At 34.1% G+C, this 27,132-nt stretch overlaps 1 protein-coding gene across 1 annotated transcript in view; it reads right to left on the reverse strand.

Moving 5' to 3' along the window:
• The window catches only part of USH2A (usherin), a 1,130,853-nt gene that overhangs the window by 966,012 nt on the left and 137,709 nt on the right, over positions 1-27,132 (reverse strand). The window contains exons 9-10 of the mRNA XM_074222669.1: positions 26,253-26,448; positions 22,674-22,804 (exon numbers count right to left, since the gene is read on the reverse strand). Coding sequence (XP_074078770.1) covers positions 22,674-22,804; positions 26,253-26,448 — 327 coding nt within the window. The remainder of the gene's footprint in view (positions 1-22,673; positions 22,805-26,252; positions 26,449-27,132) is intronic.

The following is a 27,132-nucleotide window of genomic DNA, read 5'->3' on the forward strand; positions in this document are numbered from 1 at the left end:
TCAATGTCCAAGATCTTAGAACTATAAATTCTGAGTTGGAAGGACTTTAAAGGACAGCTAGACTAATATGGTTATAATACAGATGAGAAAATTGAATCTCAGAGATGTTAAATGACTAATTGTAGCTCTCAAAGATAGTGGAAGAACCAGAATTCAAATCCAGGTCCTCTTGACTCCAAATCTACTTGACTTTCCCTTTCTGCCTGCAAGTTTTGGTTATTTGATCTTCACATTCTCAGTCCTCTGGAAACTACTCTTTCACCACACCATGACCTCTCATCAATTGATCTTTCCCATTTTTTCCCCAGTTTTTTGGATTCCATTCTCACTCTTCAGTTGGAAATTTAATTTGAACCCTTCAAAGATATACTTTCCCTCACTTTTAAATCTTTTCCCCATCTTGACTTTCTATTGTACATATCCTGTCTATACTAGTGTCTGTAAAGGTTTATTATATATACCTTATAATCCCCAATTTCAGATGATTTCTATCATTCACCTTCTTCCATTTAGCAGAAATCTGCCTGAGGAAGTCATTAAATATAAGTAATGGAAATAGGACAAATTTTTAGTCTATAACCTCAATTGGTTCTCAGTATTCACCACAACCATATTATTTATCTTTTTATTGAGTCCCTACCATGTTCACTACAGTGATTATTTAAGATTGTTTCCTCTCTCCTCAAGTTCTATACAGAAACCCCGTCTCCCACTCCCTTAGCAGAAGATTTTGTCTTTTCCTTTAATGAAACATTTAGTGCTACCCTTCCTTGATGCCCTGAAACCTCTTCTTGTTCTTTCTTTCTGCCATCCACTTCCACATAATTAAATGGCCTTCTTCCATAACAAAATTAACATCATTTTCCTTATGTTTTTGATCTAGTACCCTTAATACTTTATTCTATCAACTAGTTCCTCCATCTTATCTTCATTAATCCCCCTAACTTATTTTTCCCATCTACCAAAAGCTATATGAAACTTCTCTCCTAAAAGTATCTTCCCTTCATCCTTCTTCTCCTTCAAAATTCCATGCTGTATTTTTCTACTCTTTTTTTGTCAGTCTTCATTAAAAGAGTAATCTTCATTAGCTCTAATTTCCTCAATATTCACCTCAGTCTCCTGCAAACTGGTTTCTTTCCTCATGACCTTTCCTATGCTTCTGTCTCTAATTTTATAATGACCTTCTAATTGCTAAATCCATGATCCCTTATGGGTTCCCATACCCCTTGATTTTACCCTAGCATTTTACAATATTTTCATTTTGCTTTAGTAATATTCTCTTCCCTTAAATTTTATGACATTATTCTCTTGTGCTTCTCTTTCTATATTTTTAATTAAACTTTTAAAATATACTTTATTGGATTCTTTTTCAATTTCTTTTCCATAAGTTGGTCACCTCTCAAAACTCTTATCATAAACTCTATTCTCTTTTATGTTATCTCTATGTACTCCTTTACTTAGCAATCTTTTTTTTTAGGTTTTTTTGGCAAGGCAAATGGGGTTAAGTGGCTTGCCCAAGGCCACACAGCTAGGTAATTATTAAGTGTCTGAGACCAGATTTGAACCCAGGTACTCCTGACTCCAGGGCCGGTGCTTTATCCAATGTGCCACCTAGCCACCCCTTTATTTAATAATCTTAACCAATACTTTTATCTGAATTATAAGTACTAAAGAGGAGATCTCCAAAATCTATACATCTAGTTCCAGTCTTGGCATATATGAACTGTTGGGTATTTCTATATAAGTGTCTCATTTTTCTCAAATTCAATAGTTTTGAAGGGAAAGATGGGAGATATCTAATGACCTATTGTCTTTCAACAGGTGAATTGTTTGGTCCTGAAATTTAAATAACTGTGTAAAGATCTTGTGCGATGTAATTTTTTTTTAGTTTTTTTTTTTTGCAAGGCAAATGGGGTTAAGTGGCTTGCCCAAGGCCACACAGCTAGGTAATTATTAAGTGTCTGAAACTGGATTTGAACCCAGGTACTCCTGACTCCAAGGCCGGTGCTTTATCCACTGTGCCACCTAGCCGCCCCTGCAATGTAATTTAACTCAAATAAATTGTATTAAATACCTATTGTTAAAAAAAAAAAAAGCATTAAATTGGCCCTTGTGTGGAATGAAGGCAAAAATAAAATAGACTCTTCCAGCAAGGAGCTTAAATTCTCATGGGGGATAAATGTATAAAGAGATGAATAAAATAAGATAATTTAAGAAAAGAACCAGTAACATCCAGTGCAAACACATGAGGTTTCACTGAGTTTCACCTGTACTGAACTTCAGAAAACATGTATTCCAAGAGTCAAAGATGAGAACAGAGTGAGTTTATAATCATGGGGAACCATTTGTGGAAATGCATAGGAGTGGGAGGTCAACTGTCACATCTGGGAACATCTAGTGTTGCAATTTGACTGGGATCTTGAGTTTATAATATGGGACAATTGAAAAAATCAAGTAAGAAAGAAATGGCAGGAGAGACACTGAAGGAAAACCAGTTAGAAGACAAGTTCAAGTGAATTGGTACTTCAAATGAAAAATTATTGCCTGCCATGGCAGCTTGGAGTGCCTCCCTCATCTTTTAAAATGTTTTGGTTTTATCCTACCATCCCCTCATGCTATGCCTGTGTATCTGACACTGCTTAGCAATTAGAGTCAACTGCTTTCACTAATCTTACTGCTTTATTACCCACTACACATATACTTGATTTACAGTTCTACCAACTTTACGTGAAATTTCTCTGTCAAACATTACCTAAGATCTCTTAACTGCTAGATCTAGTAGTGATATTGGAGGAGAGGTACGAATCAAATATGATAAACCCAAAGGTTTGGGAAGATGCTGGTATTCATTCCAAAAACAACATGAGTGGACATGTTGAATGTACAATACCAGAGGATATTCAAGCAATGTCTGATTAGGCAGCTGATAAAAGGGACCAGAACTTCAGGAACCAAATTAATCATATATAAAAAGATTTGAAGGTCATCTGCATAAAAATAATCATTGAACCCCTGGTAACAAATGGCATCCCCAAGAGAAAGGAAGAAAAAGTAAAGAAAAAAGAAAAAGTTAAACATACCCATAATTAGTGAAATCAATTCACTACATGAGGAATGACATCTCCTCATATAGGCTATTACTTTTAAGACTGAAAATGTTTTCAAATCATCATTCCAATGTTTGTTTTCTTCCTCAAATCAAATATTAGTTCCTTAAAGGTAGTGATTAACTTTTTGTGCCCTATATTCTCTGATATAGCTCAGTGTCTCATAGTTACGTTTAAAATTTTTTTTATATTCATTCAGTAAATTTGTGAACGAAAAAGAAAGAATGAAAATGAATGGATATGCAGGTGTGAGGAAAACTAGAAGAGAGTGGAAATATGGAGGTCAGAAAGGAAAAATACTCTGGAGAAGGACATGATTGACAAAGTAGAATATTGCAGAGAAGTCTAGATATATGAGGAATGAGAAAAGGTCATTGGATCTAGCAGTTAAGAGAGCATAGGTAATGTTTGACAGAGAAATTTCACGTAAAGTTGGTAAAAATGTAAGTCAAGTACATGTAGAGTGGATTGTAAAGCAGTAAGATTAGTGAAAGCAGTTGACTCTAGATGCTAAGCAGTGTTCCAACAGCTTGAAGGGATGATAGGATAAAGCCAAAACATTTTAAAGGATGAGGGAGACCTGACTGTTTAATAGTCTGTAAGGAGTCAGAAGATAAACACAAATTGAAAAATGAGCAAGAAATAAGGACTGATGAGCCATACTTTAACTAGAAAAGGAAGGGGATAAAATTGAAGGTAAAATTAGAGGCTGTTCTTTGCAAGAATTGCTCCTTCTTCAGATGCTGAAGAAAAGAAAGAGAGGAGTAAAGTTGTAGATGCTTCTGAAAATGTAGGCTAGGAAAGATTAGGGAGTTTTTCAAGAGATGACCTTGATTTTTCTCTTTAGAGAAGAAAGCAGTCAAGTGCTAAGAGAAGAGAATGGAGCAGGATAGGATCAAGAGAAAGTCCAGGAACAGCCACTGGGAGAAGCATGAGAGTGATCAAAACTATAAATAAAACAATTAGTTAGCAAGTCACTTAACCCCCTTCAGGGTTCAGTTTTTTCATCTGTAAAATGAGAGCAATGGATTAAATTATCTCCAAGGTCTCTAGCAATTCTCCATCCTTATGAAATTTGCAGATGACATAAAATCTGGGGACTGGGAGAGTGGATGGCTAAAAGCAACATGTAGAATGAAATATTAAGCATGTTTAAACAAAATACCTATAAGCTACAATATTTCTCCAAAAAAAATAATATTAACATTAAGAAAGATAAATGTAAAATGCTACACTTGGAAAATCAACTTAAATCATTATTTACTAGAATTATTTGAAGGAACTAAGTGAAGAGGAGGTTCCATCTATGCTTATATATTATGTATGTATATATATATATATATATATATACACAAAATATATACAATATATTTTGTGGCATAATATCTATACTGTCATATATCTATTTTGTATCATATATGAGTCACCTAGGCATATATAATTTTCTAATTCTTATTAGAATCTATTTGCTTTATTTTCATTTATCTTTGTTTCACTATTATCAATGCTTAGCAAAAGTAAATATAATAGATACTTAATAAATGTATGTAGATATTTTCTATGACTACCAAATCTTGTCTTGTTACATACCATAATTTTTCCTATTTTTTCCTTTGCTGCAAAGGTCCCATGTGCTATTTCACATCATATATATGATCCACATTCTAGTTCCTGGAGTATATAATAGATTATGCAATAAAGTCTCCTGTTGAAAATTATTTCTGTGATGATCTTGCATGAACTAAAGAAGAGTAAGATGCCCCCAAAATTACCATGATTTATTTTCTCACTATTCCCATGTATTAAGTCCTTTCCTGATGAATTTAAGACTCCAAATAATGCTTGTATCTTGTGAACTGGAACAGGATCTTTGTACTTAAGAGAAATTACAGAACATGATTTCAAAATTAATAAATTAAATAGCAAAAGTTAAAATTTATAGGAAGTTCTTTATATTAAGGAAACTATATTTTAAATAATATGAAGCTACACTTTTAAAACAGCAGGAATATAAATATATGTCTGCCTAAGCACTCATTTGGCTGGCAGTAGGGAAAATCTAATGTTCTATAGATTACATCTTCTCACAAAACTCACTAAAAGCCAATGAGGTAATGTCGATGTTGCCAAACAAAGCAAGAATCTGGAAAGGAGTTTCAAAAATTGGGAACACTAGGTCTGTACCGGAAATTAAATTGGATTTGGAAGACTTTTTTAACAGAAAATAAATCCCCATAAAGACGGGAAAGAAATCTTTAGAAGGATGAATAAAATCATCAAATACATATCCTTTTTTTGTTAATTTCAGAAACTCTCTAACCAAGTTCCCCTCCCCCTTCCTTGAAACACTCATTCAAACCTTCATTCATTTATTAATTCATTCAAAATAGGATCACTCATAACAGTTGAGCATAGAGAAGGAAGGAAAAGAAGGAGAAAACACAACTACAATGTGCCAGACACTGTGCTAAGTTTTTTTTTTACAAATATCTCATTAGATCCTCAAAATAGCCATTATTGTTGTTCAGGAGTTTCAGTTGTGTCCACCTCTTTGCGACCTCATTTTGGGGTTTTCTTGGCAAAAATAATGAAGTTGTTTGCCATTTCCTTCTCTAGTTTATTTTACAGTTTTGGAAGTAAGGAAACAGGGTTAGTGATTTTTCCCATGTCAGACAGCTCCTCACAGGAAGAGACAGTACACATAACACTATTGAAATGCAGGGGGAAGGAAGAAAAGATGAGAGAAAATACCTATATGGGAACATGGTATCAAAGTCTGCAAAGCAGAAGGAAAGCTAGAAGGGCAATTAAGCGTGGCTGACCTGGTCTCCTCAAAATGCAGACCATAAGAAAAATTTTCAAAAGACAAAAAGGATCAGAGTAGAGAGCAATGTTCTAGGGTAAGAATGTCTCAGTGTCTGGTAATTGTTTCAGGGAGAGAAAGTCCCAGGTATCCAGAGCCAGTAAGGTAAAATCCAGAAAGTTTGAGACAAAATCCGGAACGTTAGAAGCAAAGCTGAATGGTAAGCCAATAAACACTGTATAATTTCTGAGTGAGGTGTAAATCAAGTTGGGTTGCATGGAGGAGGAGGAGGAATCTGAAGAACTGAAAGATGTATAGCATATGAATACATTCAGGTCCATAAGGAGGCTATTCAAGACTTAAAATGAGTAAAGACAGAAGCAGAAATAAAAATGGAATGTTAGAAATGGTGAGACACATAAGATTTAGAACTGCATAAGAGTTTACATGTCATCTAGTCTAACTTCCTTATTTTACCTTGAAAAAGAAACCAAGAGACTATCAACAACACAATCAATAATTAGTGATTCATGTGCCTACTTTCCCAACTATATATTGTGTATATGTTCATATATATATATATATATATATATATATATATAATATATAAAGCATCGATTATGAAGGTAGGAGAAAGGAACAAAAAGATTTCTTCAATTTATATTCTGTAGCAGATCAGGTCTTTACAATGATACAACTGATCAAAATATGTAGACAGTTGGAGATCCCATTTTGCTTATTGTTTGACAATGATAAAATATTTGATTAAGTAAAGTAAAATACTGTCTAAAAGAGTCTTATTTTTAAAATTATCTCCCAAATATATATCAAATCCATATAAAATACTTTGAAAGATACAACAGAGGTATATTTATGTTCTGATTAATTTCTTAAAACATTATCTACATTTGCCTAAAAATATGGGGAGAAATAATTTGGTTGTATCAGCACTAAAGTACAGATGATGGAAGGCACAGAGAACTCTACCATCTAGATCTCATATTTACAGTACAGAATTGGTTTTCATATTCTTTTTCAAAAGAATGTTATATCCAGCTTCTAACTTGATGCCTTTTTCCTAGCAGTCTTCTAACAAAAAGGCAGAAAGTAGAAGTCCACATTCAGAGCAGATATTATCTTTAACTAGGGTAACAATATCAAGTTCATAATTTTCTTCTCTAGAATAAGCACCATATGGTATTTAGCCCGACACAATTATTTCAGATCTCTTGACTCTGAACCTTAGTCCATCCTGCTCTGTCATTCACACCTTGTATTTAACAAATTACTAAGTCCTCCACACAATCCTCAGAATTGACTCTCCTCTCTATCCCTACAGTCACTACCTCAGTTGAGGCTCTTGTCACTACACAGTTCACTTACAGCAATAGCTCCTACATGGTCTCTCTATTCCTATTCATCCTTCAGACTATTTCTTAAAAAGAAAATCAGTCAATTATTTTCATGCTCAAATGCTTATAATGACTTCTCATTTACTAATGGATCAAATCCAAGTTTCTCAGTGTGTCATTCAAAGCCTTCTATCAACTAGCCTTCTTTATGTAGTAATGTTTGTGTCATTTTATTTAAACTCTCCATTTTAGGCAAGATGACCTCATTATTCCCACATTCTCAATCTACTTTGCTGAAACTATTCTCTTTATCTTAAATGATCTTCCTTTTCTGACCAAGCACATTCTATACTTCTACTTCTAACCACCTTATACAAGCCTATTCTAAAAAATTTTGCCTATACTGATTTCTCCATTCTTTGCAGGTAAAATCCTATAGAATTGTATTCTGTGCCATACAATAGAATATCTGATTATGAACAATCTCCCACTTTTCAGTATTTGTTCCCCATGTGAAAGACTGGTCTCTCTGACTAGATTAAGATTTTCAGGGAAACTAATGAAGTCTACTCCTTTGTATCTCCCATAGCACCATTCCCTGCGTAAAATATCAATATATACTTGATAATGGTACACAATTAGACAATCTTAGAGGATGGGACTTCAGTTCATTTAGTCAGGATTTCCCTCTACACTATCTCCAGCTTTCTTTTGAAGGCATCTAGAGAGGAGAAATCCAATAGCCCCCAAGCATCTATTTTTTTAACAGCTCTGTTGATCAAGAAGTTTTCCTTAGATTAACTTTTCATTCTGTGAGTCACAGTTCTGCTCTCCTGAGTCAAGTAAAATAAAATTAGTCCATATCATAGCTATCATGATAACCCTCCCCCACTCTGAGACTTTGTTTCTCCAGGCTAAATAGCCCTGCTTCCTTTAACTGCTCCCTCATTTGGCATGAACTGAGTCCTTCACCAAGATGCTAAATCTTTTTTGGACACTCTATTGCTTATCAGCATTGTTCCTAATTAGAAAATAGAAATCTGAAGCTTATCAACTATTTAACTTTGGTCAAGTCAATTAGACTCCCTGAGTCTCATCTGAGTTTCCTCATCTGAGAATTGAAGTGATTGGTTGGACTAGTTATCCTAAGAAGTCCTTTAATAATAGCTTTAAGGGGCAGCTAGGTGGCACAGTGGATAGAGCACCGGCCCTATATTCAGGAGGATCTGAGTTCAAAACCTGCCTCAGACATTTAATAATTACTTAGCTGTGTGACATTGGGCAAATCACTTAATCCCATTGCCTTGTAAAACAAACAAACAAAAAGAATAGCTTTAAATCCTACAATAATAAGGTACCCAGAATTAGACAAGTTGTAGTCCAGGCCTTCAAGTGTAAGAAACACATGACACCTCTCCAAATGACTAATAACTATATTTTCTTTTTTTTTTGGTTGTGGAGTAATAAAATTGATTCATATTCAATTTACTGCCTGTTAAAAACCTTATTTCTCTTTTTTTGACTGATTGCTCCCTAGTTTTTCTTCCCCTAACTAGTACTTTTTTTAACAAATTTATATGTGTGTGTATATATATAACTTTTATGATGAAAGTTATACATATATAAATGAATTTGGCTAACAGCAACAAACATTTCCTTATTCAAAGAATATAAAAAGAAACTATGAGGCTATTATAATATTTAGCTTTTTATTGTCTTAAGTATTTAATAGATTCACCTGGTAGTACCCACAATGGCAGCATAATTATTTCCCTTCTGAACTTTGGTCTCTTCTGTGTACTTTTTTAAGTGTTTTGTTGTTGGCCATTATAATTATATGGCATTCAGTTTAGATTGAAGGTTGGAAACTCAGACAGCAGGATTCTATAATAGTAATCTATTCATGAGATGGTAAGGTCTTGGACTAAAATGTGTAACAATGAGGATTGAATGGAAGGACTATACATGTTTTTAAGGTACCTAGTACTTTTGAAATTCACTTTTTTTAACCTATATGAAGTCTTTAGAAATAACTTTTCATAAAATGTCATAAATGCAAACCCTCCCTATTTTACCAATAAGGAAATTGAAATGGAGATGTTAAGTGAATTGAATAAGTCACATAGCTAAAAAGAGAAATAACTGGGGCTCAGACCTAGGTCTCCTGATTTCATATACACATGCTCTTTCTGGCACATCACATTATGATCTTAAATTAAATAGGACCAAGTGAATTCTTTTTCTACATCATGGTTATCAGTCTTTTTGCATGACATTCTCGACTCTTTGATCATTTGAATGTAGAGATGGGGGACATATTTTTCCAGTCTATTAAACATAAATACATATGTGCGTGTAAGTATATATAAATATATGTGTGAATGCACACACACAAATGCACACACATATTCCTCATTCTCAGGATTTTATAGGCTAGAATTATCTTCTTAAATTGGATAAGGGGAGTAAGAGAGTAGAATTTAGTAAAAATTTTTTTTCAATTTATTACTTTTCCAATCCATCTTGAGCAGACAACCTTTATGTCCCTTTCTTGTCCTCAAAAACTTTTAATGGCTCCCTTTTCTTTTAAGTTTTTTTTTTTTTTTGGCAAGGCAATGGGGTTAAGTGGCTTGCCCAAGGCCACACAGCTAGGTAATTATTAAGAGTCTAAGGCCAGATTTGAACTCAGGTACTCCTGACTCCAGGGCCTGTGTTCTATCCACTGCACCACCTAGCTTCCCCCAATGGCTCCCTTTTCTATCAGCATCATACCCAAACTCCTCATCCTAACATCAAATGTTATTTAAGTCATAATAATCCCCAATGTGAACCCTCTAAATATTCCTTAATAGTATCCTCATTCTTGCCTTACGATATCACTTTCATTTCAGGCTCCATGTTTATACTATAAACACTACATAAACTGCTTTCTTCCTGTAACTAGTCAAATTTTATCAAACCTTTAAAGCAGAGATTCTTAAGAATTTTGTGTACATTTTGCAAATTACTTTGACAGTCTGGTAAAACCTAAGGACCCTTTTTCAGAATAATGTTTTTGAATGTACAAATTCAAATATATATGATTATAAAAGAAACCAATTTTTGAAATGGCTATCAAAATATATTTTAAGGGGTGGCTTGGTGGCGCTGTGGATAGAGCACCGGCCCTGGAGTCAGGAGTACCTGAGTTCAAATACAGCCTCAGACACTTCATAATTACCTAGCTGTGTGGCCTTGGGCAAGCCACTTAACCCCATTGCCTTGCAAAAAGAAAAAAAATAAAAAATATATATTTTAAATAAGGTCATTATTTAAGAATCTATTATTATTATTATTAATAATTAAGAATGTTTGCATTAAAGCTAAAGTGAGGACTTAAACCTCATATGAAGATTCTTCTGCACATTCTAGTGAATGGCACTTACTAATTCATTCATTTTGAGAAGAAATAACACATCAGAATTTACCTACTATGGAACCCTATACAGTGAAAAGAATCTCTTTGAAAATGTACACATTAGGGGTGGCTAGGTGGCGCAGTGGATAGAGCACTGGCCCTGGAGTCAGGAGTACCTGAGTTCAAATCCGGCCTCAGACACTTCATAATTACCTAGCTGTGTGGCCTTGGGCAAGCCACTTAACCCCATTGCTGTGCAAAAAAAAAAAAGAAGAAGAAGAAAAAAAAAAAGATGTACACATTATAAGTGGAATCCCTTGCCCAGTGAATGTACAAGGTCCATACTTTCATGTACTGCTATTTGCAGTGAATTTTTCTCTTGGCAGCAATGACTTTTTTCCATCATGGGCTTTGGGAATCACTCCCTTTAAAGAAGTCATCCCTAAAGTAGAATCATCCAGTCTCTGACTTAGGGTATGCTAATGTGGTCTGTCAATGGCTGTTTATTTTTCTTCCCCTCAGTATTCCATAGGTATGCCATATTGTCTCAAGAAGAGTCTCTGTTGTTTCATTCTGCCCTCTTATACTACCCCCTTCTTGCTTCAACTCACTGAACAGCAGCTGCTCTAGTCTCCTACTGTCATCAATCCTCTTCACACAGAAGGCATCCGTCCTACAACTGCTAAACTGGCTGCATTCCAAGATCATGGGGTTTCTCTCTTTTTAGCATTTAGTGTTAAGTAGGGCTCACTAGTGATGCTGATGAAACTTGTTTAAGACACTGGATGTGACGTCTTTGTCAAGTCCAAGTCTTCCAGTCAGAAAGGTTAGATGAAAGTTCGAGCACCTAATTCCAGATATTCAATAGTTACTGGTTAGTTAATCGACTTTGATCTGGGTTTGGTGCTTGATGACCTGTTCTGTTGCTAAGTCTTCTGAAAAAAAACCACTTGCACAGTAATTCTGTTTTTCATATTCTGCTTAGGAAATCACTATGAAGCTATGCTCAGTACCATTAAGATTCAATAAATGCATTTTAAGCTAACAGGAGGTTGTCCAGGTAGTAGTATCTGATGGTTACTCAGCTCCATGCTATGAATAGGAACTTGTGAGAGTTATAAATTTGTTCATAACCTCAGGTGATTTGTTTTATCCTCCCTCCAGGGTTGCTGTGAATCTATAACACTAGAATGAACATATCAGAATGGTCCATCAACAAGTATTTAGGCAATGCACTAGTAATAGGATGACAAACAAAACACAACTCTCAGTAAATAAGATTTTATCAAGTGCCTACTATGTGTAAAACATTGTGATAGGATTAGTGATCCAAGAAAAGTGAATGACAATCCCTGCCCTCTAGGAGCTGATAATTTAATACCTACTCTCAGGGAGCTTATATTCTATAGGAGACAAGGATACATATCAGTATCTGCAAACTATATTTCTAAAATGAGGTATTTTCAAGGGTGGTATTAGCAACTGGCAGATCAAAAAAGATCTCATGCTATAGGTAGTATTTAAACTGTTTTGAACCAAATTTTGTGGTGGCTTAGCTGTTTTAGTAATATCTTACTCTGGGGGTGGCTAGGTGGCATAGTGGATAAAGCACTGGCCTTGGAGTCAGGAGTACCTGGGTTCAAATCTGGTCTCAGACACTTAATAATTACCTAGCTGTGTGGCCTTGGGCAAGCCACTTAACCCCATTTGCCTTGCAAAAAAAGGCTAAAAAAAATAATGTCTTACTCTTCATAACCACTTTTGGGAGGCTTTCTTGGCAAAGATTCTAGAAGGGTTTGTCATTTCCTTTTCCAATCCATTTTATAGATGAGCAAACGAGACAAACAGGAATAAATGGGTCACACAGCTTAGTAAGAGCACATTTGAACTTGTCTTCCTGACTTAAGATCTAGGACTCTATTCACTACACCAACATAGGATAGTGAATTTATTTTGGGGGGATCGGGGAAGGTCAAGGATCTCTTACCATTTTGTACTTGTACAAAATAACTGAAAGCTGGGTATAAAAATGGTAATTCAAAGCAACCTTCATTCAGCACCTTTTTTGTGTACAGTGGACTGAAAGGGATGGAAGAAATATTATGTATATGCATATATATAAAATAAGTGCATAATATTATTTATAATATAGCATATATATACTATATTATATATATATACATGTATATATATATATATAATATATATGTTGATATGCCAATAGATAGGTAGCTGGACCATATTGAAAAATTTAATTCATTAAATTCTTCATCTGAAAAACAGATAAATTTCAATAAAACCACATCTTATGTATCAGGAAATTCATGATTCATGAGCTAATGCATATTATCCTAAAGATACAAGAGATGAAAAGCATAATTAGTATCAAATTAAGTTAGAATTGAAGACATGATTTCGATGTTTAAAACAGCTATAGTCTTCACTGCTTCTAACAATTATTTGTGCTATTGGGTGAGTTAGTCAAAAGGCCTTGATTAATTTCTGATATAATTGGTCTATTTAAAAATTTAGGATCCAATAATACTTTATCTCCACTGAAGACAAAACATGTTTCATTCCCAGTTACTTAATCCTCAGTTCAGTGTTCATGAATTCCCTTCATATAACAAACAAGCTTTGGAAACATTAAGATATTTAATCATTATATGCTCTTGATAATTGCTATGTGAATCCATCCATTAGTGTGTGCAAAACAAATAAACATGTTGTATGGACTACTTCATTGCTTTCCTTCCTTTCCTCTTCATTTTCTTGTGTCAATAGCATGTTTCAATAGCCAATAGTAGGTGTATGGTTTGACATCTAAGAGGCACAGCACCTGGTGACCAGAGCAACATCTGGACCATTTCACTACTTTCCAAAAAGATTGACTGCACTTTCCAAAGTCACTAAACAAAATCCTGAAGTAGATGTTCATCAGCAACATGAAGAAATGAGTTATTAAATATGCATTCAGCTGTGCTATAAAGAGAAACCTGTGAGCACATGCCCCCTATCATCCTGAAGCTTCCTCATACTTAAGACCTGGTGCTGAGAATCACTTCATTTTCAGGCCTGGCACAACTATTCATTTTCTAAAAAATATCATAGGCCCCTCTAGAGAAGAGAAGAGTCATTTAATATAACAGGCTACCTTTGTATGATATTCATTCCATTTCAAAATAAGTAAGTGAATCTGCTGTGGTTTCTGCCACATATAAATGTCACGAATTGGAGAATAGTAGGTGAATAATGTACATCATAATACTTCCTTCCATTTAAGTGTATTGTGATACAGCTGTTTATCATCTTACTCAGCCGTCCAAAATATTCATTTGAGAAGAAAAGATCCTACAATGGTGTAAATCCAAAATGCCATTTCCCTTTTTCTAAGTCTGTCGTTTTTCAGTCTGTTAGACTTTTTTTGTTATTAGTTCCATTCCACCTCTACAAAGACATTTCTAAGGAGCTGTTTTCCAAACATCCTCACCATAATCTCTAAGGAGTGTGTGAAAAGGTAAAGTTCTGAAGCTTGTTCAAATAAGAGAAATGGAATACATTTATCCTCAAGCCTTTGAATGTTCAAAAACAGAAAAAGTGCAAAGAGGTTTTCTACCTCCTGCTATACCCAGCAATGGTTACATACTTGAATGGTTTTAAGAGAAAGCAATGCAATTATAGCTATCCTAGTTCTCAAAGGGGTATAATTTCATATTGCATCATCCATTTTTTGCTGTTTTAGGTCTATTTCTCTCAGAGATTACAAGCTATAACTTGTAAAAGATGCATGTAATATATGTCATTGCATTAAATTAGAGCATTTCATAAATGTCATTTGAATGGCACAACCATGCGGTGTAGTCTTATTGTAATTTGCAGCAAAATTAATATAGTGGTATTAACAAGATGATGTTGTGACTTTATTAAAATCAAAGATTTCACAGCTTGTCTTACCTTTTCCAACATGAATAACTTCATCATCCATGTCCTGTTACAAACGCACAGAAATACACTTTTCCCAGTTAACTGTTTTGGGGGATGAGTGGTTGGTGATGTGATGTATTGTTTTGGATTTAAAATATAATGAAAATAAGTATGTATTTTAGTAAATATACCTTGAAAATAAATGGCTGATTATTGGCTCAGTATGATAAATTGTAGTGATAAAAAATAGATTTAGAATTAACCTTGGGGAAAAGTAGACATCTGAAAATAGAATATTAAAAATAATTATAAGTTTAATGCAAATTTTAATAAATTTTATTAACATTAATAAGTTGCATGCTAGATACTAAGTTACAACCAAATAAAAATTAAGAACTAGTTGATCCTTTCAGATTCTCAGAAAAATCCTTGATTTTTCTCTTGGCCAGAATGAATTACTTTTCAAATGTGTTTTTCAAATGCTTAAATTATTGCCAAACAATGAGTTTCTCAACCATCAGGATCTGGAAAATGGTTGTTCATTCCTTAAAAAAAAAGAGAAGACTAAGTGATTGTGTCATTTTAGGTCTTCTTTCCATAGAAATTAAGTGGATTAAGTTCGCTGAGGATAGGGGCTCTTTTAGTTTTGTCTTTCCACCCCACAAAATACACATACTGCATATCACTTAAACACTGAATAAATGTTAATAGGATTAAATAAGGCATATGTTTTATCTTTGAGCTATCTATCATGGTCTTGCATAGCACCCCAAACTGTAGCAACTTTGTTGGGGAGAAGACAGGAGGATAGGAAAGATAGGGTTAAAATAAAGGAATTCCTTCTTAACCCTGCTAAAATTATGCACTCACAGATTCAGACAAGGGGAAAAAAGCAAGAGAAGGCAGAAAAGGAAGGAAGGCAAGAAGGGAGGAAGGGAGGAAGGGAGGAAGGGAGGAAGGGAGGAAGAGAGGAAGGGAGGAAGGGAGGAAGGGAGGAAGGAAGGAAGGAAGGAAGGAAGGAAGGAAGGAAGGAAGGAAGGAAGGAAGGAAGGAAGGAAGGAAGGAAGGAAGAAAATACTCTTCTGGGACATTCAAACACTCACTCCTGAAAGTCTGTAGTACTTATTGACAAATGATGACTCTAATTCTAAGCAAATGATAAAAGCATTGATGAACTGCAAGTAATTAAGCAGAGAAAGTTTTTAACACACTTCTTTGAAAATTATCATTATGATAGGACAATTTTCATGTAGCGTCCTTATTCCTTATGATTCCATCTTCCATGGGTAAGATTTGGAAACAATTCCTTCACTGATGCCTTTCTATTTTATCTACTTCATTTCAGCCCTTAGTCTCCTGACTTATTAATCTATATTTTTATGTCTCTTAATCATTGCTTTTGTTCTGGCTCTGCTGCAGCAGTCTATTGATGAGCATGACAACCAACCATTCCTCTCACTTTATATACTTCAAAATGAAGCTTCAGGTTTTCATCAGTTTTACTTTCCCCAATTTATTTTTTTTAATGCCATGGGTTGGGACCTCTAGCTTCTAGGACAGAGTTTATTGAGCTTTCCAGTGCCCTAATGCAATGTGACCTCCATGAATTAGCAATTTCAGATAGCTCTCTCTTGATTAGTGGAAGAACTTTAGAGTAAGAAACAAAACAGACATCCATCTAGGCAAACACTGTAGTAAGTAATTCCGTGCACTTGGTGTCCAGTTCTTCCCAAGAGAACAGAAGTCAATTGAAAGCAGCAGGGATTGTTTCATTTTTGTCTGTGTCTGTCCAGTGCCTAGTCTAGTGCCTATCAAATAGAAAGTGCTTAATAAATGTCTGCCTTTTACTTTGTGTAATGCAAAGCCAAAATTCAAGCTAAACTCTGGAAAAAAACTTTAGAGAGAAATATTATTATATAACAGATCCATTGAGAAATATTTGTGAATATTGAATGACCTCTTCAATATGCATTTATTACCCCCTTCTGTGTGTGCTAGAAATTATACTAGGGGTAATAAAGTCACAAAGAAAAAAACTAAACAGACCCTGCCTTCAAAGAACACATATACACACACACACACATGTATGTGTTTAAACATACATATACTGTATCTATCTACATAACACATAGGTGCACATGTGTTTATATATGTGTATATTGTGTGTGTTTGTGTATATGCATTGTGTGTGTTTGTCTATGTGTGTATGAGTATGTGTTTGTATGGACATACATATTTACATACCTACATATAAACATAGATGCATATGCGATAGATACAAGATTTTTTTTGCAGGATTCAGAGGTGAGTTTTAGCAGCTGGGAAGCTGAAAACCAGTATCCTGTAGAAGATAGTCCTTGAGCTGTCTTTTTTTTTTTAAGGTTTTTTGCAAGGCAAATGGGGTTAAGTGGCTTGCCCAAGGCCACACAGCTAGGTAATTATGAAGTGTCTGAGGCCGTATTTGAACTCAGGTTCTCCTGACTCCAGGGCCAGTGCTCTGTCTACTGCACCACCTAGCTGCCTGAGCTGAGTCTTCAAGGAAATCACAGATTCTAATGTAGTTGGGGAGGGGATAATAAGGAATCCCCAAATAATTACTTCTTAAGTCACTTGAAGAAATTAGAGTTTATAAGGAGCTGATAGCAGAAACAGTTAGAAATTAAAGCCATTTCCCCCTCTTTTTAGTTTCTTAGTAGCCAGAGCCTCAAATTATAAAATAAAAAACTTGGAATGGAATATGTTTTATAAAGAATTAAGAGACGCGAAGAATTACACAAAGAGAAGCCTCAAATAAATCAATGAAATTCTAGGGTTGTTAGTCATTGACTATCTGAAAGATCAGTCATATACTTGCTTGTCTTAACAAAAGAGTCATCCAGGAAGACTTAATTGAGAAGAGAGTCCTTTCTAAAAGTCAAGAAGAGCCAGCTTTAGAGGAAGAATCCCTTGCTTGAGTTGAAATCACTATTTTTAATCTATACTTATCCTAGAGACCAGACCTGAATGATATCTGGCAGTGGAAGAAATCACCCAGGACTCAAAAAAAGCATGCATAGTGGATAGAAGGACCAGATATTCCAACTGAGACTTGCCTTGAAGAGATGCTGCCACCAAGGCAGAGCCAGATGAGGATATTAGTGAAAGATAAATGACATTGAGACCCTGCCATATTGGTGGTGTGGGTTTTCTCTCTACCAGTATACGTGTTCATGCTTCCACCAATTTTGAAGTCATTTTTTGTCAAGCACACTCTGGATTCATGGGAAAATGCTTTTTTACTACTCTTCATGCTAGGCCATTTCAATGAATGTCTTTGAGCTAATTATGTCAAATAGATAACTATTAGAGGGAAACTTATCAGTGTAGGGCTTGTGAGCTTTAGTTTACAAACTTAAAACTACAGAAGACCCATAACCTGGAATAACCGTTCCCTGGGATGAATCCTGTGAGCACAAAGGATTTGTGGGAGGTGTCTAGAAGTGTGGTACAACACTAAAGGTGGTTGAATTGGGAGAATGTGCTCTGGACATGAGGAGCAGCTATTACAAAGACCTGGAGATGGAGAATTGAACATCCTGAATGAAGAATATAATGCCCATTTAGCTGAACCGCAGAGAGTGAGAAAGTAAGTCCAAAACGAGGATGATACCCTAAATAACAATCAGAGCCTGCAGTAGCTATTCAGAAATTTAATGTCTCCTTTCCCTATAATATCATATTGCTTCTCTAGGCTTGAGGTCTTTTCTGTGTTTTTCATCTGTCACTCAAACTTTAGGATTAAGTGGCCTCATGCTCAGCTTCATGCTAGTCTCATGAGCTTGGCATCCAAATAAGGAAGACTCCCAACACTTCTCCTGGGAACAGAAGGAAGTTATCCCAAGTCTTGTAAGATGAAATCGAACTGCCTACAGTGACTGCCAAAGGGAAAGTTCCCTACCAGAATGCAGAGTATGCTACACAGGCGCTCAGGCCATTTGGGGCTGGCTTATGTCCTAAGTTATTATAACAAAATGGGACTTGAGTTAGTGCCTAATTTCCCTATGTGCTTCCTAATATTATTACAGATTTCAATTGCATGAATTTTTAAAATGTCCTTGAATTTGATTTTACGGTTTATAATTCTGACACTGTTGACAACTTTTTTAGTAGCTATTCTGCTTTCCCCTTGGAAATGAGAGTAAACACTTCTGTCTCTCTTACATTATAGTTTAGGTTTGGATTATGCCAAGGCAAGCATTTCCAACTATTTGACATAAGTAAAACCCATTCACTCTGTTCTTTATATTGTTTTCAGAGCAGAGAAGGTACCCACAATTAAAAGAAGGCAGTAATCTGCCCTCCTGATGACCAATTAGGAGAGATGATTACAGAGAAATTTTCCCAGTCACCTTAGAGGAATCGCATCATTTAGACCAAAAGAGGAAAGGAATCAGACTTTAAAGGGAAGAAAATCTCAGAGATTATTTTATTCAACTCCATTTTGTCAATAAGGAAACAATCACCCAAAGAAATAACCTTCTTCTCAAGGTCACCCAGAGAGCAGAGTCAGACTTAACTATGTCCTTTGACTACAAATTTGATTATTCTTTTTCAGTCATATCTGCCTCTTCATGATCCCATTTGGGACTCTGTTAGCAAAGATAATGTAATGGTTTTCCATTTCCTTCTCCAGTTCATTTTATAAATGAGATAACTGAGGCAAACAGAGGTGTGACTTGTCCAGGGTAACAAAGCTGTTAAGAGTTTGAGACCATATACTTGACTAAAAATGCAATGTTCTTTTTTAAATTGTGCAAAAATTAAGATAAGAGAATAAGCTCAGTGAAATTCTTTATGTGATCCATAATAAGAATTCCTATTTCTAAAACACTTTTTAAAATTAAACTTTGTAAACTTTGTAAAGAGACCTTTCTCTCAGCAAAGTAGTTTGTTTCAACTTAAAGGTGAAAATGATTAATCTGCAACAAGTCTATAACTAGCCAATATTTGCACATTCTTTCAACATTTCAGGTCCAGTCTTTTCCCCAATACACTAAACTGCCCTTGCACACCAGGCTATCTTTGGATTCTCCCAAAAAACTAAATAACACTGCCTCACCTCAAAGAAAAACAATCATGGTTTGCTTGATGGTCAGGGTACACAAAAGCATAAAACAAATTTTCGTTTATTTACCTGTCCCTTTAATGATAAAGTTTATATATAAATCTAAGGGGACAGTTGGTGGCACAGTGAATAAGATGCCAGGCTTAGAATCAAGAAGACCTGAGTTTGAATCTAATCTCAGACACTAGATGTGTGATCCTAGACAAGTCACTTAACCTGTTTTCCTCAGTTTTCTCATCTGTAAAATGAGGTTCAGAAGGAAATGGCAAACTATTTCAGTATCTTTGCCAAGAAAACCTCAAATGAGATCGTGAGTCAGACACAACTTAAAAATAACTGTATAGTAATATACATATATATTTAGTAAGGTCATCGCCCACACATGTAGTATAGAAATGTCTGTGCACTTTGAAAAACATTGCACAGTTAAAAAAAATTTATCTAACCTCTTCTCCCTTTTCTAAGGGAGACTGTATTTCCTGAAAGGAAAGGAAGCAAAGAGACTGAGGTCAGCAGGTTGGTTACTCTGTTCTCCTTAGAAAAAGGAATCCTGGGCTTGAAATCTATCTACTTCCCTTAAATATTGTTTGTCTAGAGGATATAGTTTGCAGGTTCAAACCACATTTTTGATCATATCCATTAATGGCAAATGGAAAACCCCAAGCTTGTTGGAAGAACTAAGAGAAATTGATGGAAGTTACAAAGAGGTCAATATTGACTCAATATAAAGAAAAACTTACAAACTAGAACTGTCCAAATGTGAAATGGACTGGTTCAGGCTGATTAACTATTTGTCAGGGATATTAATAAGAGAATTTTTTTTCCTTTAGGGATAGACTTAATTGTATGGCCACCAAGGTCTCTTCTAAATGTGAAGTATTGAAATTATATAATTTATTTAATCTTTAGGACAAATTCTTGCTCTGCAATTCTAACATGAGTTGGGGTCAAAACATTCTGAAATTGCCTGCTCTGTATCTCTTTAATAATTATGACTCATCATCATCTAAGATCAAAATTTTTGGCATTATCTAAGAATGAATGAATGAAAAAGTATTTTATGTATTAATTGCTTACACATTGTAAAAAACTCTGCCAAATGCTGACAACATAACTAGAAAGACAAAACAAGCACATCTTTCAGTGGAAAACAATGCATACAAGATTGAGCTTCAAGATAGATGGAAAGCGTGTTCTAAATCAAAACCAATAGCGTCACCAAACATTTTACCTAATTTCAGTCACATGTTAGATATGGTTCTATCTAAAGCAGTTTAGCTTATTGATGTGGACAAGTAATAAAAATCTCTTTTGGGTGGGGGTGAGGTAAGGGATAGAATCCAAGCTCTGTCAAAATTGAATTTAATCCTAGCTTTCCAAGTTTTAGTGGTGCAAACCAAAAGAATATAGATTTAAAATTATAAAGTATCATAGTCCAATTACCTCATGTCACAAATAAGGAAACTGAGGCCCAAATAGGTTAATCTGAATTGCCCAAAGTTACAGACAATAAATGACAAAGCAGGTATTTAAACCATGGTCTATTGAATCCACACTTAGTCTTCTTTTGATTGTGCAATTATGTTTTATCATTGTATATAGGGATATACTCTATCTTTCCCTTGTTCTTCAGTTTTTAAATTCAGGCACTGTAAGCTGACAATGCTAATTACTTCTCTCAATTTCTCCTTTCCTGGGCTGAATGGGATGCATTGCTATTAATATTCTGAGATTACTATAATGGTCTCTAGATTTATATGGGACATTTTATAAAGTAGTGCTAAATAACTATCAGATGTATTAGTATAAAATTTGTTGCTGACAGTTCACTTCCTTCATAATGCAACTAAAATATTCACTTCATATTTTCTATAACTGATACTGTGGTTAATTATTTTCATCTACAGGAAACATAGTTATTAAAAGGTAAATATCTTGTTAATGGAGATTCAGTTCAGGCATTGAATTCATTTTTTGTATTTGTTTACCCATGACCATTTTCATAATTTTATATTTATTTGTATTATTTGTATTATTAGGATATATCAAAGTAGCCTGACCTTCTATTTTCAATATTCTACCTGAAAAACACATGGCAATTTGCATCAGATTTACCTAACCTGAAGAATGGATCAAGCAGTGTTTAAGAAGGACTGCCAAAGAACCATCACCATAGAATGAACTCATGTTCCAAGAATATATGATTTTTAAAATGCATAGATTAGACCTCTGGATTAGCACCTTTTATTGGCCGAAAATAATCCACATATGGCAGATATCAATTGAAGAAAATATGGACTCAAGTGATTAAAGCAATTTTATCAGGATTTCTAATTTCTTTAGCAACCCCAAACTATGAAATCGACCTTAGCATGGAATCTAGTGCAAGATGTATTCATTTTGAACAATGTCCAACATATATACCAGAATGACATCATGATACTATAATTCCACTTATGGTCATATGGCAAGGACTGAATACATTTTAGAAAATGCTCTTAACACTTCTTGAACTATGGATTCATGACCTTTTTTTGCACCACGGTCCATTTTGGTAGTCTGGTTGAAATCTATGATTGACTTTTCAAAATAATTTTTAAATGCATAAAAAAGAATACATGGGATTACAAAGAACACCAATTATGAAAAAATATTCTTAATATTAAAAACTCCAATTTCTTAGATCACATAAAATCTATCCATGAAAGATTTGCATTTTAGAGCACTGTACAACTTAGTTTAAAAACCTCTGTTTTAGCCTGGAAAAGATGTAATGCACATTTCTAATGTATGAGAAATGTAAAAACTAGCTCCAAGTCTCATAACCTAAAAGATTACTATTGAAGACATCCTAAAACAACTATGACTTTGAAATGCCAAATTCTCCCAGCAAATGCATGTAGTAGTTATCCTCTGTTACAAAGTTCTTCCAAACTATTTTTGACTAAGGGAGTAATTCCATATGCATAGTACTGGAGAGACTAACCTGATCACAAAGAAGGTTGCCATTTTTTGTGCCAGCTTCATAACAATCACAGGGTTTGCATATATCTTGGGCTGATGGATCAGCACCCACTTCTCGAAAAAGGTAATCCTTACACAGCTCACAGTTTCTTCCTGCAAAAGGGAAAGGTTATGCATTATGGCTTCCAATTCATTAATATCAGCTGCATAATTCAAAATTAAAGACTCTATTCCTTTGAGAGAATTCTATAATTTTCAGGACGTCCATTTTAATGCACCTTTCATCTCTACCTGCCAATTTAGTGATCCAGAGCATATGAAACAATGAACCTGTTACAAACTGTGTTTTACTTCATTAAACTTCCATCTGTTATATAATACCACACTTCTATAAAAGCTCTGCTTTGTGAAAGTCTATACATTTTGAAAGAGTTAGCTTTGAACCTAAAACTTTTCTTGATTTTTTTGGTACCAGTCATATAATCTAGAATGAAATATGGAAATTATCTATGTCTATAGCATATGAAGTTCTGGGCCTTAATATGAAGTATAGGTTTAATTAAGTCTTACAACTAAAAGGAAATTTTCCCTAGAAATGAATCTTTTTGTGAAAAGAGGACTGATACTAAGATAAGATGTAGTTTTGTAAGTAGAAAGATATTGTACACTGCATTAAGTGAAGAGTACTTTGGTGAATCAGTAGTTTTGAATAAAATGTAAAGATTTAAAAAGTTATCATTTTCATATACTACTCTGATATATTATCATATTATTCAAGGATATTCTGTTGATTTACAAGTTGTTAATTAGTACTCATCACTTCATCACTTCCCTGTAGGAGACTGTCATCATTTAACCAAATTGAAAAAAAAAGGAATGAAAGTTTCAAAGACTTATGAAAGGTCATTCAAGTCACTAGCCTTACTAGAAGTGAAACCTAGAATATGGAATTTCCCCTAATTCTCCATTCATGTTGTCATCATTAACCCAAAATTAAAAAGTGAAAACCTTACTCAAAAGATAAACTACCACTTGGGAAAAGATTTAAAATAACAAGCAAACTCAGAAGAGCCACTATATTCGTAGTCAGTTTTTAAATTTGACATATTTGAAATGTTTATAGGACCTTGTCTATTTGTCCATTGAAGGCCAGTGAAATTATATTTGTGAATATGTATATTATCTTTTGGGTTTCTTAAAAGACTTTTTAAGGAGAATTTAACCATCTTATTAGCCATAAGCCTTATTTATAGAGCAAAAAAAAAAAAACAAATATGAATATACTTGTTACTAGACAAGAATTCTATTAAGACAATCCTATTATATTCAGATTTAATGAACAAAAGGGCTTCCTTCCCAATTTCTCAGGAAAAAAAATGGTCATTTTTTTGTATGTTTCTATCTCCTGGAACAGTTGTTTAAACAGACAGGATGTATACTTACATTTAATTGCTGAGTTCTACCAATCTTTTTAGACTATTTAATGTCTTTGTTTTGTTTTTGCATTAAATTAGCTATTTTGAAATACATGTCCTCTCATTCCCCAATTGCTAAATGGCCAAAGGATATGAACAGGCAATTTCCAGATAAAGAAATTAAAATTATTTATAGTCATGCGAAAAAATGTTTGAAGTCACTATTGAATAGAGAAATACAAAATAAAGAACTCCAAGGTACCACCTCACATATCAGATTAATTAATAAATCATTTTTAAATGAGGGAGAAAGTGTGAGAAATTGGAACACTAATTCATTGCTGGTGAAATTGTGAACTCATCCAACCATTCTGGAGAAAAAAGAAAAGGAATTATAACCAAAGGGCTATATAACTTTGCATACTCTTTAATCTAGCAATACTACTACTAGACTTGTATCCCAAAGAAATCATAAAAAAGGGAAAGGGATGCACAAGTACAAAAATATTTATGGCACTTTTTTGTGGTGGCAGAGAATTGGAAATTGAGGAGATGCCCATCAACTGGGGAATGGCTGAGTGAGTTGTATATGAATGCAATGGAACATTACTGTGATATAGGAAATGATGAGCAAGCAGATTTCAGAAAAGCTGGAAAGACATATAAATTGAAAGTGAGCAATAACTGAGTGAAATGAGTAGAAATAGTTGTGCATTGTACATAGTAACAGAAACATTGTAAAATGATAAACTATGATAGCTTATATATATGACTTATATATGACTCTTCTCAACAATACAAGGATCCAAATCAATTCCAAAATACTCACAATAGAAAAATGCTATCCACATCCAGAGAAAGAACTATGTAGTCTGAATGTAGATCAAAATATACTATTTCCTTTTTGTTTTTTGTTTTTTCTTTCTTGCGATGTTTTTATAACATAACTTATGTGCAAATATGTTTAAGATGATTGTGTGTATATAAACCTATATCACATCCCTTGCTTCTTGTGTAGGGGGTGAGGATGAGTAGAAAAATTTGAAACTCAAAATATTACAAAAATGAATGTCAATAGCTACTATTAAATTGAAAAAAAAGAAGAAAGACCCAAAATTATATTCCCTCCCATATTGCTACTCTATAAGCCAAATTCCAGGTTTTAATAAATGTTTGAACATAGGCTCAAAAAACATAGAACACAGATTGGAAGGTAAAAGCAAAGGGATAAAACTTGTTTTTAGCAATATACATATATACATATATATATATATATATATATGTATATATATATATACTGGTTGAACTATATAATTATGGACTGCCAAATGGATTCATGAATTAGAAAATGGAATGTTGGACTGGAAGTCAAGAAGAACTATGGTTACATCCTGTCTCCTGTATTATCTTAGGCAAGTCACTGCACAACTTCTTTTTTTTTTTGAGGTTTTTGCAAGACAAATGGGTTAAGTGGCTTGCCCAAGGCCACACAGCTAGGTAATTATTAAGTGTCTGAGGTCAGATTTGAACTCAAGTACTCCTCACTCCAGGGCCTGTGCTCTATCCACTGTGCCACCTAGCTTCCCCTAAGCCACCTAGCTGCCCCACAGTTTCTTTATCTATAAAATGGAAATAATAATAATAATAACCCCTGAACTGAAGTGTTATATGGATCAAATAAGATAATATAAGGAAAGGCTTTGTAAACCTTGATAATATAATGTCAATTATATATAATAGTTCAAGTTGAAAGTATACAGAACTGGGGGTGATTAGGTGGTGCAGTGGAAAAGAGCACAGGCCCTGGAGTCAGGACTATCTGAGTTCAAATCTGACCTCAGACACTTAATAATTACCTAGCTGTGTGGCCTTGGGCAAGCCACTTAACCCCATTTGCCTTGCAAAAACCTAAAAACAAAAATAAAAACAAACAAACAAAAAGTATACAGAACTGAATATTCACTTGGGGACCAGTAAAATTATTTATCTTATTTCACTTTTCCAGTGAAGGGAAGGAGTCAAGCAATGACTTGGTACTCTAGCAATCTGCTCAGTCTGTTTTACCTTATAATATGGGCATCATTTTTCGGTGTGAAATACTAATAAAGAAATTTAAAATTATTCTTATTATTGTGTAACTAGTAAAAAATACTTAGATAAAATGATCCATTCAAATTTCTAGTTACCTGTGGTATTATGCTGACAGTTCTCACAAACTCCTCCCCCTCCTTGATGATATTCATTAGGAAAAGGGTCCAATGTCACATCATAGTGGCAGCTTCTTGAATGGTTGTTGCAGTGACAAGGTTTACAATTAAAAGCATGAATTTGGTCCCCCTGATGAAAGGGTTTGTCATTATAAAGGGGCAAACAATGATCACACTAAAGGAAAAATGAAGAAAATGTTACTTTACAAGTTCTAAGCTTATCCATTTAAAAAATTAACATCTTTCACACAATAACAATAATATGAGAAAATCAAACCCTAAGGACAGAGTAGATTTAAATTTATACTATGGAGACAATGTATTCATTTTCCTTTGGACTATATGAATTAAATATTGTTTAAATTCTATCATATAAATAAATAAGTTAGAAATAAAAATAAGTGAACAGAAATCATGTGATAGTCACATTATTTACTAGAATAAATATATTTCCTTTAGAAATATAGGATCATTCAATCAACATTGCGTTTAACTGCTACTCTCTACAAGGCTGTGAAGACATAAAAATAAAAATGAATAGTCCTGACCTTAAAGAACATATATATTAATGGCATAACATCAAAATCTCTAATTCCCAAGTACAAGGTTCCAGAAGAATATAGCACAATTTTACATGATAGTTGGCTTTTTGTAACAGTGATGTAATATATATCTACATATATTCCCAAATTTAATGGGTTAGTTGGTTTGAAAACTAAATAATCTAAAAACCTAAAATTTTGTTCAGATATAAAAAATAAACATAATTTGATGACTATTTAATATGTAATATCTAATTCAGAAAGAGATTAAAAGAACTAAAGTATAATTAAATGTCCTAAAATCATTTGTACCTTTT

Source organism: Macrotis lagotis, chromosome 2 (genome assembly GCF_037893015.1).
Source record: "Macrotis lagotis isolate mMagLag1 chromosome 2, bilby.v1.9.chrom.fasta, whole genome shotgun sequence".
Classification (NCBI taxonomy): Eukaryota; Metazoa; Chordata; class Mammalia; order Peramelemorphia; family Peramelidae; genus Macrotis; species Macrotis lagotis.